The following is a 17,698-nucleotide window of genomic DNA, read 5'->3' as shown; positions in this document are numbered from 1 at the left end:
ATACAGTACAGACACCACTGGAATTTCTCATTCTTAGGATGTGAGCAGCTTAACTAAGTATAATTCAAATTAAGTATTGACTTCATATTGTAAGTAGCCACCTAGAAACCAGTCAAAATAGCCTAGCTACCACATAGCAATATGCTGAAAACACTGAGAACACCTTAGTAAATATAGCAGTATCCTAGTTTTATTCAGATAAAACTTAGATAAAATATTACAGCAGTCAAACATAAATGCAATGACAGCTGCAAAAGGAGCCTTGCTGTTATTTGGCTGAGAAAGTGGCAGCACCCCAACATCTTCCCCAGACACACACACACACACACACACACACACACACACACACACACACACACACACACACACACACACACACACACACACACACACACACACACACACACACACACACACACACACACACACACACACACACACACACACACACACACACTTGTCCAACAATCTGCCAGAAGACACAGTGAAGATGGAGGCTTCCATCACCAAGTCAGTGGTTTGCCAAGCACATGTTATTGATTTATGAAAATGGCTCTTTCGCATTTTCCTCCCCCACTGTCTTGTGGGATTGTCTGTGGTTAGGATCTTTTGTGTATGCGTTTAACTCTGTCACATACCCTGACCGTGATTCTGTCCTGCCAGTGTGTGAAATTGTGTGTGTTTAGGGATTGTGGGATTTGCCTGCCTGCCTCTCTGATTAATGATAAGTCACCTCACATTCTGTCAGCCATCTGTAATTGCCTTTTGACACCTGATGGTACAACTGAATAGATTCTGCTAGAATTTCTTTGTCCTGTTTTTGCAGGATGAGAGATTCAACAGCCCTTTTTATTTATATATCATTTTTATTTCATCTCAATAAAGATGTTTGCACACCAGTTATAGCCATTAAAATACATAGATCTTGTCCTGTCATACTCTTTCTTTTTAATAAAAATTTTTTTGGCAGCCCTTAAAAGAAAGTTAAAAAGAAAAAGTGCTAAGCAATGGGTTTGATTGAAAGATTTATGCATTCATTATTTGAAATTGTTATATGAGACTTCTTTGTCATAGCTTTCTCCAGTTTGGCTTTGATGAGTGTGTAAATCTGCTGCGGAGAGGCGGTATTGTGCTGGGTTTGTTAAACGCTGATCAGACAAGCTGACTGGAGGGGGCGGGGTGAGTTGAGGTCTTGTTATTGGCCTGATTTACCCACTTTCCCCCGGGTGTCGTCAACTACCACCATTCTCTCTCAAAACCCCCCCCCCAAAAAACCCAAACCGTCTGTCCACCCACTGTTTAAGCATTTCCAATGTCATCAGCATGGCCAGTGTGAATGTGCAGTTGGCCTTAACTCTCTAAATTACCATAAACACAATTTGAACAGCTCAGGCTGATTTTCACTCAGACCTTCTGCTATTGTTTACAATTCAAATTATGGTGACTTTATGTATGGAATATTTGTAAAATTGGATATTTGCATATGTAATATGTGTGTCTGTGTGTGTGTGCGTGTAAATAATATAGTAAATATAAACATAACGTTAATTATCAGGTGTTCCTGAAGATCTCAATTAGATGGTTCAGTTGTGTTTGATCAGGGTTGGAGCTGAACTTTGCAGGAAGGTAGATCTACATACACTATGTATATACAATAGTATACCTATATGAATGTGTGATCTATATGTACAGTTGTAACTGAAATTATTATATCCCCATTGCAAATCAGGTTTATTGGCAAAATGTACAGACTTTCAGCTATTTGCAATGAACAAATCAAACAAAAGTAATTGAAATAGCTCAACACAACAAATGTTTCAAGTGGTTTCTGCAAATTCAACTGAAAATGCAACTTTTAGTGACTTCTGCAGTCTCAAAATTATTCAACCCCTTCATGGCAAGCATCTTTAGTACTTAGTAGAAACACCCTTTTGCTTTTATGACCTGCTAAAAACGAGATGTATAACCAGACACCAGCTTTGTGCAGCGTTTCTGAGGAATCTTAACCCATTCTTCTAGGCAATGGCCTTCAGTTCAGTAATATTCTTGTAATTCTTAATTCTCCAGTTCAATTCTTTAAAAAAATCGCAAGACACATCGTATCGGCACCCAAGTATCATGATAGTATCGAATCGGGAGATAGGTGTATCGTCCCAGCCCTAGTCTTTAGTAGTCACTCGAGGGTTATTCTGAACCTGCCTTCTCAGAAATCTGTTAATAGCTTCCTTTTTCTGCCCCGTCCAGTTAAGCCCCTTTCACACAGCACTTTGAACCCGGGAAATTGCCGGCAAATTGCCAGAGCGCCTTCTGTGTGAACGCAAACTCGACCCGGGATTTATGCCGGGATCGATGCCGGGTCGGGACCTAGTAACATTGCCGTGTTCAGTCCCGGAACGCGCGCTGTGTGAACAAAAGCCGTAATAATGCCGTGTCGTAGTGATGACGCTGAAGCGCGGGATCGTTCGCCAGCTGTGAAACGGTACGTAATGCGCAATTTTATGATCGAATCAGAGAAGAAAATGCACAAGCGTGGTTTCTCAAGAGAGAGATCGCAGCTCATAAGCAAACTTAAGACGCTGCTGAGACATTACAAGTCACATCGATGTCACGTGTCTTTACGGCATTTTTACGGGTTGTGTGTGAACGCACTCTCTGATTCCGGAAAATCACTGGCAGTGTGAATGAACCAAAATCAAACGAACCCGGGTCAGATCCCGGGTCACTTTATCCGTGTATTTTCCGGAATCTCTGTGTGAAAGGGGCTTTAGTGTAACCACTGTTCCTTTAACTTTGAACTTGCCAACTATGCTTCCAACGTTTTCTATCTTTTTGTATCTTGTTCCTTGGTTATGAAGGGCGATTATGTCTTCTCTAAACTTTATGGACCATTCTTTTGACTTGGCCATATTTCTAATATGCAGTCAAATGTGACACTCAACAAACCCAGCCAGTTCAGATATTTCATGTGTTCTAGCTCAAGCACTCCTGGTGTAACTAATGAAGCCCTTGATTCGTTGCATCAGGTGTGCTTGAGATTACACCTGTTTTGCAGATTTGTGCTGTTGTGAGGGATTCTATTCAAGGGGCTGAATAATTTTGAGACTGCAGAAGTCATTAAATTTGCATTTTCATTTGATTTTGGGGAAACCACTTGAAACATTTGTTGTTTAAAGCTATTTCTATTTCAATTACTTTTGTTGGATTTGTTCATTGCAAATAGCCGAAAGTCTGTAAATTTTGCCAATAAACCCGATTTGCAATGGGGGTTGAATAATTTAGATTACAACTGTGTGTGTGTGTGTGTGTGTGTGTATATATATATATATATATATATATATATATATATAATGTATATGTATGTATGTATATGTATATATATATACATGTATGTATGTACAGACACACACACACGCGACTAGGTGTGCATTACACAATTTCAATATATATTTATATTAAATGAATGTGTGAAGGCTCGATTTAAATTGACATGCATTTACTGTTCATGCTTTGTTGTCAATATTTATTTCAGAATCACTTTCTCCCCCTTGAACAGAAACAGCCTAAAAACATCTGTTCAGACTTTAGTCTGACAAAAACAATTGGTTATGCAATAAGTTATTCCCATATGTAATATGTAAATACGTTTTGACATTAAAATTGCAAATCATCATCAGCTTCATTTCCATATACTTAAAAACGAAATTGTAGTTAAAGCAAATCATTTCAAAGTGTTTAAAAAAAGAGTAAGTGTATTAAACCCATAATCCAAATCTGGGCAACATGCAGCATTGTACAATATTTGAAATGGACCCCTCAACCTCTAATTAGCAAAGCTAATTACCTTTATGTACTCTGTAATACATTATAATTAATGTCTAATCAATAATATCAATAAGTTATTCTCTGAATTGCCCTGCATTTGTTTCGGACTGATTGATTGAAATGTGTTTAGAAATGAGACAAGTGCACATCATGTCCATCGCATCAATTTAGTGATGTGGTACCTAGGGTAGCAGATTTGCTGAGTATGAATGTGGAGTCCTGCTGTTCTTGCACTCCTCTGCATTAGTCATACAGTTAAGTTACGTAATGGGTTCAGTCACAGTAGCACAGAACTCAAAGCAAGTTCTTCCTTGAGGTCAGTACTAGCACACAGGCAAAGACTAGAGACCATGTAGGGGTACTCGCCCACACTACAGCGCTGATTTTTATTTAATTTAATTTAACACAAAATTTTACACTGAATACCGTATAATGCAAGCTTGAGGCATCTGTGGTGACAGTCCAGGTCACCAAAAAGCAGCATCCTCAATTTTTAAGACAGTATTATAGAATAGGACATTGGAATTGATATCTTTGGACAACACATCAAGTTTAACCTCATGTTTATGATGTCATTTTTGCCAGACATAAGGCTCCTTTCACTTCTTCCCACCTGAGTCAATGTAAAGTGGATTCAACATATGGTGGGGTTTTTTTCTGAGTACTGAGCCACTTAAACATCTCCCCAGAGGTCCATTATCATCTATTATTCATGTCTAAGACCGGCCTTACATCCTCAGAAATGCACTTTGGGTGCCACGGATCACATTATATGTATCATTAGAGAGTCCAGCTATATCCCACACTGGAGCAGATGTGTTATATTTGGCATCATGATATACTGTATCTCTACCAGGGGTATTCTCACACACAAATAAACAAAAAAAAATTTGCTATATTTAGACCTGAGGTGTAACGGAAATACTTGGAATGGCATCTGAACCGTGTTCAGATACAGCTATAAAAAATCAGATTACAATACATTTAAAAAAAACTTTTCACCTTTTTTTCCTTTTGAGTTTGTCTTTTGACATTTTTTTTTCCATGTCATTTTTAAGTCAATTTTACTGTCAAATAGCATTTCAATTTAGTCAAAAAATTATATTTTTAGTTGACCATGTTCAAAATGATAAAAATTGTGTACAGAAGATGATTAAGTAAAGGTCTGTTGTTGATATTGCTTTTGTCATGTCTTTATTTGCATTTTCCTTGAGATTGTCCAACATTTTCAGCTTTGATATTGTGATATTTGCATTAGGTTACAATGTTAATCTTGATCTTTCACTCACACTCTTTTTATCTCACTCTTTCTCTCAGGTGTGGCGTGGAACACTGGCCAGAAGGCGTTACCGCCGCATGCGTGCCGCTGTTATCATCATTCGGGCGTACAGACGATACAAGGTTAAGTCGTACATCCGAGAGGTCAACCGACGCTTCAAAAATGTCCGCGGCATGAAGGATCATGGCAAACATGTGAAGTGGCCCACACCGCCCAAGGTCTTGCGGAAGTTTGAGGAGGCGCTGAGGAACATCTACAACAGGTCAGAGTTACAGAGGACAGGAAGTGTACTGGCTCACTGGTGCTCTGCGTGACTCATGGCAGGGGAGTCATGTATGGCTTCAGCTGTTCTGCATTAACGTCAGCCGTGTGACGGGGAACACGGTCTGGACTAATGTTATTATAATAATGTAATGTCTCTGACTCACTTCAGTGCTTTCAGCTCTTTATCATTGTTGGACAGGGAAATGTTCTTTTTTTTGGCTATTGGCTTGTCTATTTCCTAGGTCTTTAAGGATGGAAAGGCTCTCTTGTGTTCAACAGGGCTGTTGAGCCTGAAGCACATATTGATATTTGGATCAAAGCCTTGTTGGAGATGTATTCACAAGAGCCTTAACACAGCTCTGACCCTGAAAACAATGTAGGAAATGGCCTGAAAGTCAAAATAATATTCCTGGTGTTTAGATTTTTAGTCAGACAGCAGATGTGCACCTACATCATAAAAAAAAATTATAATAAAAAAATTATATTAATAATTCTATAAAAATATAGCAGTATAATAACTTGAGTATAAAATCTTACCGAAATTGACGGGAATTTTACAATTTCTCATCAGTATATATATTTTTTGCACCTACAGCATTTAAAAAAAATGTAAGCAATTTTTTTCAATACAAATTATAATATCAGCATAACAACTTGAGTGTAAAATCTAACTGAAATTAACACAAATTCCTCTATTTCTCATCAGTATTTGGTTTTCCCCCTTTTGCTTTAATGCAAGGTTTCTTAAACTGGGGTTCGCAAACTCATTTGGGTTTGTCAGGAAACTTCACAAAAAGCTAATAATTGGATCCCGCAATATCAAAACGAGCTGTTTTTGGAGCTTGATTAAATAGATGCTTTGTTTTAAACTATGAAACTTACAAGATGTTTTAATGATACAAAGACCTCTTTTATTTCTAAAGATCTATGCAAATTTGATATCTCATCTCATATCATGACCCTTTAACATGCAAATGTTTTGTTAAATTATTGAATAGTTTTTTTTTTGTTTTTTTTTACTTATTTTACTCCATTATGTTTTCTTGTTCACATTTTTTTTAAACCAGAAAACTTTCTGCTTATTTCCAGGTTTAAGTTATATTTTGAATAGCATTTTGAGTGTGGTTTCAATATATTTTAATGGACTTTTTAAGTTACAGTACATTCCTGTCACAATTACGGTGTATGTTGCAGGTGATGGATTTGTATTTAGGATATTTATTTGAAATCATTTTAGATGGTGGGCCTGGACGCTCATTAAAGACCTGTCTCCAGAGGAGATGATGCAGGTCAGGGCTAAAGTGGCCACATTAGAGTGCCTGAAGGGGCAGAGAGCAGATCTAGGACTGCAGAGAGCCTGGGAGGGCAACTACCTGGTTAGTGTTTAAAATCATGCAATGTATCGGAGATTAACATATGGTTTAAAATAAATCAGAATACATTTAGTATAGAATGTTTAACACCAATTTTTTTCTGTTCTTAGAAAAGGGACAGTCCTGGGACAGCATCTTCTTTTACTCTGGTGTCCAGTGATCTGCAGAGGAAAGATAAGTTCATGAGAATCCTCTTCTCCTGCAATGTCCGCAAAGTATGTCCTTGATTATAATCGCTTCAGACTTCTCTGACTCACAGTTAATGTGTATCATTGCTCAAGTCGCAGGTGTTTGCTTTGTGTGTTGTTAACCTATGCAATATTATTATCTCAACAGATCAATCGCTTCAATAAAGCAGAGAACCGAGCATTGCTCATCACCGATCGCCACCTCTACAAAATGGACCCTGTCAAGCAGTACAAGCCCATGAAGAGCATCCCACTCTATAATGTAAATATTTACCTTATTCTTACACAAGTAATCATAGGTTGCATTCAAACAGCAGCATAATACGACTGCAAATCATATTTAAAGTGCTAAATACAGTTTGGTGTTTAAAGAGAATGATAATCACATTATTCAATATCACAACTGAATTTTAAGAATGGTTGCAATCCAGATTTTTTTATTTGATTATTCAGATTATAGTACTGTCATTTTCTTCACAGTTAAAATCAAAATGGATTGTGTTTATATACTTCCAGGGTTAATAAGGTCTGTTTTAATCTGTAAACCCAAAATGTTTTATCTTGAGCTAAAACTGGTACAACATCTAGTCTTTCCAGTCATGGTTAGTTTACATAACATAGCTTTACACTAAATTAATTCTCTGTTGTGCTTGAAATACAGCTCTGGTCAAGCAAACCCTTTGTCTCGGGGATTAGTTTTAAATGGGGTTAGACCTTTGAGTGGGTGAGCTATTTATTTATTTTTATTGAATGAATCAATAAATATATTGTATCAGTAAACATCATCTTTAGTGATATTTGTATTTTTAATCATAATATATATTGTTCTAAAGTTTGGGGTCGGTAATTTTTTAAAATGTTTTTGAAAGAAGTCTCTTATACTCATCAAGGCTGCATTTATTTGATCAAAATACATTAAAACTGTAATATGAAATATTATACGTGTAGTTTATTCATGTGGTGGTAAAGCTGAATGTTCTTCAGTGTCACGTGATCCTTCAGAAATCATTCTAATATGATGATTTGGTGCTCAAGAAACATTTCTTATTATTATCAATGTTGAATATAGTTGTGCTGCCTAATGTTTTTATGAAAACCTCGATGCATATTTTAGATGAATAGAAAGTTCAAAAGCATTTATTTGAAAAATAATTTTTGGTAACGAGGAAAACATTTTGATCAATGTAATGCATCCTTTGCTGAATAAAATGTATATAAAAAAATTTATAAATATATATATATACTGACCCCAAACTATTTTAAAATAGTTTAAGTAAAAAAATAAAAAAAAAAAAAAAAAATATATATATATATATATATATATATATATATGCTAACTGTATTAAATTAACTCATTAAATTGGCAGCACTAGTAGTGGGAGAAGCGAGTTGTGAAAGTGACACACAATTAAATTTATCAACAGCGTTCAATTAAAGGGATAGTTCACTTTGAAATAAATTTTTGGTATGTTTTAGCTTACCTCAAGGGCATCCAAGATGTAGGTGTCTTTTTTTCCGCAGTAGTTTCAATTTTGATATTTTTAGGTCAAACCGTTCTTGTCTGTCAGTCATAATGCAGGTCTATGGTCATTATCTCAAAACACAAGCACAGAGTCCAAATTAAAACAATTCCCCATCGTCCAAATTAAACAATTCCCCATCGTAAGTACACATTGATGGCCTAAGACACGAAACGAGCGGTTTGTGTGAGAAAACGAACAGTATTTATATCGTTTTTACCTCTTATACGCAGCCATGTCGAAGTGATCTGATCTGACGTGTACGCAGACTGGTGCATAGATATATACACACTAGATGTCGCCTTAAAGACATTCGTTCCAATGAACTGCCGTAGACAAGGCGACATCTAGTGTGTATATACCTATGCGCCAGTCTGCGCACACGTCAGATCAGATCACTCGGACATGGCTGTGTATAAGTGGTAAAAACGATATAAATACTGTTCGTTTTCTCACACAAACCGCTCGTTTCGTGTCTTAGGCCATCAATGTGTACTTACGATGGGGAATTGTTTAATTTGGACGATGGGGAATTGTTTAATTTGGACGACGGGGAATTGTTTTAATTTGGACTCTGTGCTTGTGTTTTGAGATAATGACCATAGACCTGCATTATATGACTGACAGACAAGAACGGTTTGACCTAAAAATATCAAAATTGAAACTACTGCGGAAAAAAAGACACCTACATCTTGGATGCCCTTGAGGTAAGCTAAAACATACCAAAAATTAATTTCAAAGTGAACTATCCCTTTAAGTATTCTTTTGTTCTTCATTCAACACAAATACCGCGTTTATACGTTTTTTTTTTATTACTTTGACTATATGCACAGTGGGTCAGATAAGAAATTTCCTAATGTGTAAATATCTGATTTTTTTTATGCTGGAAAAGAGCAGTTATCATCTCTTGATTAGGGAAAGGTCACTTCCCAGCTAAACCTTTCCTGCCCCTCACATTTATTTATTGCTCCAGTGTCACAGAACGCACAGGTCAGGGAAATTGATAAAATGATTTATGTGACAGCTAACAACTCAAAGACAAAAGGATATCAAGGACACTCATTGCATTATTAAATGGTTGGGCTGGAACCATGTCCTAAAAAAACTATTACAGAGATATTATCTAAAAAAAACACTAAAAAATCACCACGTTAATCCCCCCCCCCCCCAAAACAATCCACTCTGCAACTCAGCTACGCTCCTCCTTCTTCATCCATCTCCTTCTCCACTGTTGTCATGCCAACATCCCAGGGGATGGGGTTGTCATGGTGACGGAGCGGGAGGGGAGATCAGCTGATGTCTAGTATCGTTCCAGCATGTGCACAAATTTGCCTCCTCTGTGTGTTCCTTCTGCTCGGGCTTGCTTGTGTCTTCGCACTTCTGTGGCCTTTGTTTTTTATCTCTTTTTCTCCTGTTGCAGACTGTTTTACGCTTCATAGACCTCTTTGTATTCTATATATTTTCCTGAATGCTGTTTGTTTGGTTCATTTATCTCAGCATGACGATTAGAAATTATAATAATAAAAGGGGGAAAAGAAGATATGTAGTCTATAGTGCACAAAATCACACTGCATGATACTACTTATACTTATTAATGAATCTTTGACATAACAGTGGGAGCACTACTATTCCTTCAATCATTTTCAAACACAGGAAGTGCCTGGTCTATATTTCCACAAGCATTATATGGATATCAGGATATCACAACCTGTTCTGGCCTGGTCATCAGTGTCATGCTCACATTTGTCTTTCGTAACTGTTCTTTAAATATTTACTCATACTGTAAGTGACAAATTGCTCATATCCGGCATCCCGTAATGACTGTATTAAAATGTGGTCCTAATTTGGTCACACCAGCTGTCGCCCTCTTGCATCTTTTCTCTATGTGCCCATCACCAAGATCTTAGATGTGGTAGAGATCCTTAGTTTCTTAATCTATTCACCTAGTGATTTTTGCCCAGGAATACTGATCCACGGGGGAGTCAGTACACTCGATTTCCCCCTAGCTGTTTTTTACTTTAGCCCAGACTGTGTTCGTTGAACCCTAGCCCCTATCTGGGTGAATAAGGGAGAAAGAGAGAGAGTGAGAGAGAGATAAAGAGGATGAAAAACAAAGACATTTTACCTCAAGGAAACTGCATCACACATTTTGAAGTGCTTCATCTGGATAAGAACAGCTATGTACGGAGGCATGCTGTTGTATTTGGGTCATAAAAGTATGTCTGAAAGTCTAGGTCTTAGAAATTATTCATGTTGGTTTCAAACACTTTTGAAGAACATTTATGAAATTTTCAGCATAAAGTTTGCGACAAAAATTGTTGAGTGGTGTGACCATGAAATGTGAATGCTCTAATCTTTATTTCCAGAAACGTCTTCAATTATTGTGTTTTTTTTATTATAAATTCCATGCATTTTTTTATTATTTTATTCACTTCTTTTTTTGTGTGGTTTCTCCATTTGCCAACCTGAACTAGCCTTTCCATGTCATAAAAAGGTTGATAATCTGACATTTTTAAGAGACTTGCTGAGTCTACAGCTCTATCATATTCTGTTTTATGGTTTTCTTGTCAAATGACAATAAAGTGGCTTCCTGTATGGTGGTTAAACCAGACTGACTTTGAAATGGCAGACAACGTTATTATAATTATTAATTGTCTTTTAAATGGTTTTTAAATGATTTTCTTTATTTTACAATCTCTAGATTTTTTTTGTCATTTTTACAAATTTTGCTTAAAGCCCTACAACAAATGTGAAAATGAAATTCAATTAATACACTGAAATGGATGATAGTTTAGGTGTTTTTGTCTTGCCATTGCCTGACTATATTTTTAATTACTTAATTTAGCATATAATAGAAACGTAAAGTCATTGACCTTTGCAGTCTGTTCTGACACATGGTTGAACTAGAACCCAAGGTCCCAAACACCAATCCACCACACTCAAACATCTAATATCCCTTTAATTATCACCAGTCCCATGTTAAATTATTGTTTTGACCAGTTGTTATTGTAATATTAACTAGTATTAAACTGTTACGAATTAATTGAAATGAAGCTGAAATAAAATATAAACATTAGATGTAAAACTTAAACTTAAATAAAAATAAGAAATGGTCCCAAAAGTTTCAGTCAATGTACTAAAATTACTAAAACTAAAATGGAAATAAAAAAATTAATTAAAGCGGGATGGAAATAAAAATTAATTAAAACTGAAAATATAAAAATAAAAGTTCATTAGAAATATTTATAAATACTATAATAGTATATCAATTATACTAAAATAACACTGGTTTTAAAGGTCATCTGCTCTGGAAATATGCATCTCACCTTGTTCATTGTAACACAGTAAATTATTAGTTGCTCCCACACTTCAATGTACCAACAGATGTGTAATGTTTCCTGTGAGTGCACCTCCAAAACCCTGGGCCCACATTAGCAGGTTGACGATAATGAGAACTAAATTATGGCAGGGCTTATTAGTGAACACTGGTCTGCTGTGTCTGTATGAGTGCGGTTTTAACTCGCATCACCCTTTCTTTCTGTCTCAGGTGACTGGAGTGAGCGTTTCCCCTGGGAAGGACCAGCTGGTCGTCTTCCACACCAAAGACAACCGGGATCTAATCGTGTGCCTGCAAGGCATGGTGCCAGCGGGGGACAGCCGCATCGGAGAGCTGGTGGGGACCATGCTCGGCCACTTCAAAAGGTGACACCAGCAAGGGGCGCTCCTGAGAGCGATTTGGGAGAAATAGCAAGACTCTGGGAACAGGGCCAGGGCACATAAGGCTAAGAATGCCAACCATAATAATTCACCCACTGTCTTCTCTGTAGAGCCAGTTCAGGGCTTTTAAGGACAGAGCAGCCAGCTTAGCCCTGTCAGATTGGTACCCCCTTTGGCTTTTTATGATGCGGTAGAAGAAATTGTGTCTTCTAGATTTGAGAGTTACTTTATGCTTCAAAGAAGCTGCCAAATGAGATAGATGTTCTGCTTGATGTTTGCTAAATTATGTCCTAGTGTGTCATACTGTGATGGCTAAGGGGTTACACTTCCTGAAATCGACAGGCGGTAGATACTATAACAGTCCTTTTGATGTTTTTTTTCTTTTCTGTATGGCTTATGAATTAGAAAAAAAATCAGATGGACTCAAAAGGTTATCTGAGGTATGTAGAGTGTGTCTGTCTGTCTGTCTATGTACTGAGATTAGAGGAAAGCCAAGAGATTTCAGTGCCCTGAAACAACCTTTAAAAACATGCACAATAACAGACCTAGGCTTTGTCCAGAAAGTATACACGTTAATCAGACTACAATTGGCCTCAGGCTTGCTCTGAAATACAGAGGTGAAGCACAACATGTTCAAAATTCAAATATTCGAAAACACATTGGGACCTATCATACACCCGGCACAATGCTGTGCCAGGCACGATGCAAGTTTGTCTTGCTAATTTCAACCTGACGCAGTTATCATTTTCACGTCCTGCCATTCCATTCGTATCATGTGTTGTTTAAATAGCAAATGCATTTGCGCCCATTTGTGTGCCCATGGCTGGTCATGGCCCATGACTAGGACCCATGGACCCATGGCCCATTTCAGAGCTGGTCTGAAAACGAGGTGTATTCAGGCACATTGTTGGCGCGTTACTATTTTGAGGCAACTGAAATAGACGGCGCAATATATATTTTTTGTTATTTAAAGAGCGCGTTAGAATTGTGCGCCATAGGCAGGTCCACAACGCGCGTACACTTTGTCCCGTAGATGGTCTGCTCGAGCGCATTAACCTCGCACATGAGCAGATCTGTTTCCTCTCTAGAGAAGCATTCAGTTTTTCCGCTTGCAAATTCCGCCATGTTAATTGCGAATCCGCCATTGTGCGAGCGCAACTGCCTTCTAAAGGGAATGGGAGATGAGACTCTGATTGGTTTATTGCACGTTATGCCCAAAACACACCCATTACTCATTAAGAGAATATGGACAACCCTTTTAGACCATGCGCAGAGCAGCTGACCATTTTTCCCGTCGTTCAACTAGCAAAAGTGGTTTCGGACACGCCCCAAGTGCACTTGCGCCGTGCGCTTAAGACCATGCGCTTAGATCGCTAAAATAAGGCCATTCGTATCATGTGTACTTGGCCGGATAGATGAAGACCGTTTTACAACTGTGCATGTAAATGTGTGATATCGACATTCCTTACAAAGATGCCTCGCTGCTTTTCCTGTAAATAAAGCCCTGTGTCCCCCAAGCAGGGTGTTTTTCAGAAAACACCTTGCTAACGTTTCGTTGCTAATGACCTGCAGCCGTAAGCTCTCTCTGGATCCATCCATCAGCGTGATCCATTCGCCGAACAAAAGGCCAGGCTCTGAAGCTGCTGTGTTCTGCTGCTTTCCTCTCCCTGTAGATGTGTACTTAACCTTTATCTCTCCTCTGCTGTCCTGCACATCAGCCTGAGCACTAGCCACCGCAGAGACGCTAGTCCTTCCTCTCTCAGTTCACTTCCTATTGCGATTTCAACGGTGACATCTAGGAAAGAGCTTGTATAGCAGCTTTTGAGAGCTAGTAATACAAAAATAGTAGTCAGTTTAAATTATTTTCAGTTATACCGAACCTATGCCATTATGCATGATGTGGACGTTAAGTGAGTTTGGATCTCTGGGCACGTTTCGCTGAGGTTTGACACTGAACTAGTTTGACTTTCTGCCAGAGTGGCTTTACGGGAAAACTGCAGACATAACCGTTTTTTCTGTGCTATTAATAGATTGGAAGAACATCCCATGTATTGAAAATCAGTCTGACTGGCAAAGACTGTGCCATATGCGAGTAAAATCATAACCCTCTTATCTACAGTAAGACTGTTGTTAACAAAGTCTCTGATATCTCAAATCGAGGATTATTTCTCTAAGTGCCCATTTTCTCTCTCAACATTTTTATTTTTCTCTGAAACTTACTTTGTTTATCCTCACCATTGTTCCAGCATCTCTCTTGCCCAGTTACAAAACTTAGTAAGCTGCCTCGCTGTCTGCTGTCTATTTAGGCAGCATTGAACCTCAAGTGAAGGTTCATAATTCATAATTAATTCATAATTAATTTCACAATTGAGTTTTATGTTAACAATGCAATACTCTAATAAGCATGAAGAGATATAACACACACATGTTGAATACATTTTTAAATTATATCAAACTATTTGAATTGATCAACATTCTGTATAATTATTAATTAGATACTAAATATTAAACTAATATTATGAAGGAAAAAAATAGATAAATGATTTATTTTTCATTTATTTTTATGCTGCCTGTCTTTTGGAGCAACCTTTGCATTGGGATCCTACCTGTGCCTTAAAGGAATAGTACACAAACATTTAAATTCTGTCAACATTTATTCACCCTCACGCCATTCAAAAATCGTAAACTCTCAAATGACTTTCTACTTTCTTACATGGAAGTATTCTGTAGCTAAATGTTTTGTATAAAACAAATAAAATAAAAAAACACTGAAATTACTACTTATGTTAAGTTTATTTTTATTTCAGCTTTAATTGTACTTTTTCCAGTTTGTAGTTTGTGCTTCAACTTCAATTATTTCAGTTATTTTATTTTTTTTATCTAATATTTTTCATCTAATATGTTTTATAATAATTTTTTTCAATAGTTTTAGTTATATAAACAAATTCAGTCTGCATTTATAAATGTCCATCTATTCATCACACAAAGCTAATGTATGCTTTGGGGGAAAAAGCTTTCCCATTCATTGTTCATTAGTTACATGGAAAATAAAAATAAAACATTTATCAAAAAATGCTCTGGAGAAAGTCATGCAGGTTTTGAATGATATGAAGGTGAGTAATTAATGACAATAAATTTTTTTCTTAATAACTATCCCTTTAAAATGCTGCCTGTGGAGGCTCAATATTTCTCTTATCCTACCCTACTTTCTCTCTTCTTTTCCAGGGATGAGATGTAGGAGATTAAATATTTAAGATTGTGTGACTGCAGCTCTATTTTTAACCAGGCTCTTCATCATTGGCATGCACAGCACACAGGAAGCACTGCACCTCTTTCTCTCTACAGAGGGAATGCCTCATCGCTCCAGCTATCACACCTGCCTTTAAGCATTATTCAAAGAGATTCGAGCCACAGCCCGACAGATACACACCCACACACTCTCTGGCCGACATGCGCACACGCTCGCACACATCTGTCCGCATCACCGTAGCTGTCACTCATCCTGTCACAGTTATCAAGGAGCGCTTCACTCATGCACTAAACAGAATGTGTGAAGACCCAGATCAGGATTAGCTACACTATTTCGAGTCTTGAGGTTCTGTTGACTACTTTGTTGCAGCAAGAAAGGTCCTGAGTCTCCTTTATTAGCCTGTGTAACTCTTTCAAAAGAGGGAATTCCTCTGTGAGATGCCAAATCTAGTGTGTTGGTCTAATCTGTTTAAATTGGGCTCGAAACAAAGGTGTTGGTGTCAGCTCAGCTAGTGTCTCATCTGAATGAAGACCCTTGTCTCTATTGATCACTGTAGCTTGAACTAAAAGGCCCTGTGAAATTAAATGAAAGAGTTCTCTACAGGAATCCATTAAGTCTGTCTCCTTTTAACACTTCTCTGAGGGAATGAATGGTGCCTTTTGGACTCAAATCCTGTTTCAAAGCTCCTGGGAGAGTGACCAGGAGTTTGGATGTCTGAGTGAGTGTCGTTTCTGAACCTCTGACATCATTATAGCGTTAAGGATTAGGGGGGCAAAGACTTGTGCTTCAGGCAGTGGGAAAGCAAGTGTGGGGCTTTTCATTTCCTGCCACTGTAATTATATATTGACATGCATATAGAAGGTCACAGGGTCATTGAAATGCTCTTACACAATAATCAGCAGTTACTGATATGAAATCATCCTTCAGGTTCAGTGCTCTTTTGGCTTCTGGGCTTCACTTTATTGCTTTTTTTCTCTTTGTTTAATCTCTCAACTCAGCAAAATCACATGCCATTACTCTTTATTGATCCCCGTTTGTTCTTTGATCACTTTCTGCATGCTTATTACCCAGAGTGCCTCAGAATGACCTCCATGCCATCACTAACCAAACTGGGCCAGATTCAAATCTGCACTTCTCTGTAACTCTGTTAGACAAAGACTCTGAAAATGTGTGTTTGTGTGAGAGAGAAGAGGAATTTACAGCAATCCTCAGTAGTCCAGCAGTAGTCCTGAGGTTGATAAGGCATGATGGGACAGGGATAATAGTGGTTCTGGCCACTTCCTCACTACCCTTTTTCTATTTGTGTGACAATTAACAAGTTAAATCAAACCCATTTGTTTTGCCAATAAATTACAATTTAAAATAAATTAAAAATAGAAAACAGTTATTTAAAAAATGTAATAATATTTCACAATATTACGGTTTTTAGTGAGCATAAAATACTTAATCCAAACACATCTTACTGACCCCAAACCTTTTTGGGGTCACTACTTTGTAGTGTACATTACAGTCTGGCTAATCTTTTTCTTCCTTCTAAATGACAAAAATCTCCATAAACCTATGTTGTCAGTGTTGAAAACACAAAACATACCAATAATAAGAGTGTCTCTGTCCAGACCGTAATTTGTGCTGCAGCACTTTTCATTCTTTTTATAAATCAATCATGACTCTGAGAGAAGAGTTTCCGAGTAGAGGCATAAGTGAATTTCTTCCATTGATGGGATCAGGTTTCTAATTCTAAAGTCGCTGGCTGGCTTAAGTGTGTGTTCTAGCGCCAGTGTAATGAGAAACGGGCATGATACAGCATCGAGCTGGGCAGGAAGCTACTCTGTGCCTAATGTGCTGTATTATAAATGCGCACAATAATGCGAATGTTTTTTCAGGCCTCATTAGTCTGTTGCCAGTGACTCTGTGTTGAGGTGCTGGCTGCAATCGTTGTGTCCTTCAGCAAGGTCATCCTTCATGCTGAACGCTCTTTCAGCCTCCAGATTGTCAAGTTTTTACCCCTCTTGTCCTTCCAGTGCTTCATTTTTGCTTTTCCTTCTTCTGTTTTGTCCATTATTTCTCTGAGCCTGCATGCACTAGCTCTGTTTCTCATTCCATGTGTTTATTTTTTCCTCTGTATTTCTCACCTCACCTCACTCTTGGTGCTGCAGATGCAGTTCCCATAGCAACTAGACGATCCATGTCTGTCTGATATTTAGTCCATTAGTTGGCCTGCCGGTTTAGAATACTAATGAGTAAGAGAGAGAGAGAGAGAGAGAGAGATGCTTCTCTAAATAGCT

General features: G+C 37.7%; 1 protein-coding gene across 1 annotated transcript in view; it reads left to right on the top strand.

The window, feature by feature from the left end:
* Positions 1 to 17,698, top strand: part of myo1d (myosin 1D) — a 71,598-nt gene that overhangs the window by 42,077 nt on the left and 11,823 nt on the right. Inside the window, exons 17-21 of the mRNA XM_082151229.1 lie at positions 5,140 to 5,363; positions 6,603 to 6,741; positions 6,849 to 6,953; positions 7,075 to 7,188; positions 11,994 to 12,148. Coding sequence (XP_082007355.1) covers positions 5,140 to 5,363; positions 6,603 to 6,741; positions 6,849 to 6,953; positions 7,075 to 7,188; positions 11,994 to 12,148 — 737 coding nt within the window. The remainder of the gene's footprint in view (positions 1 to 5,139; positions 5,364 to 6,602; positions 6,742 to 6,848; positions 6,954 to 7,074; positions 7,189 to 11,993; positions 12,149 to 17,698) is intronic.

Source organism: Leuciscus leuciscus, assembly GCF_965113295.1.
Source record: "Leuciscus leuciscus genome assembly, chromosome: 21".
Classification (NCBI taxonomy): domain Eukaryota; kingdom Metazoa; phylum Chordata; class Actinopteri; order Cypriniformes; family Leuciscidae; genus Leuciscus; species Leuciscus leuciscus.
Note: the sequence above shows the minus strand (reverse complement) of the source record. Positions and strands in the feature narration are given on the sequence as shown.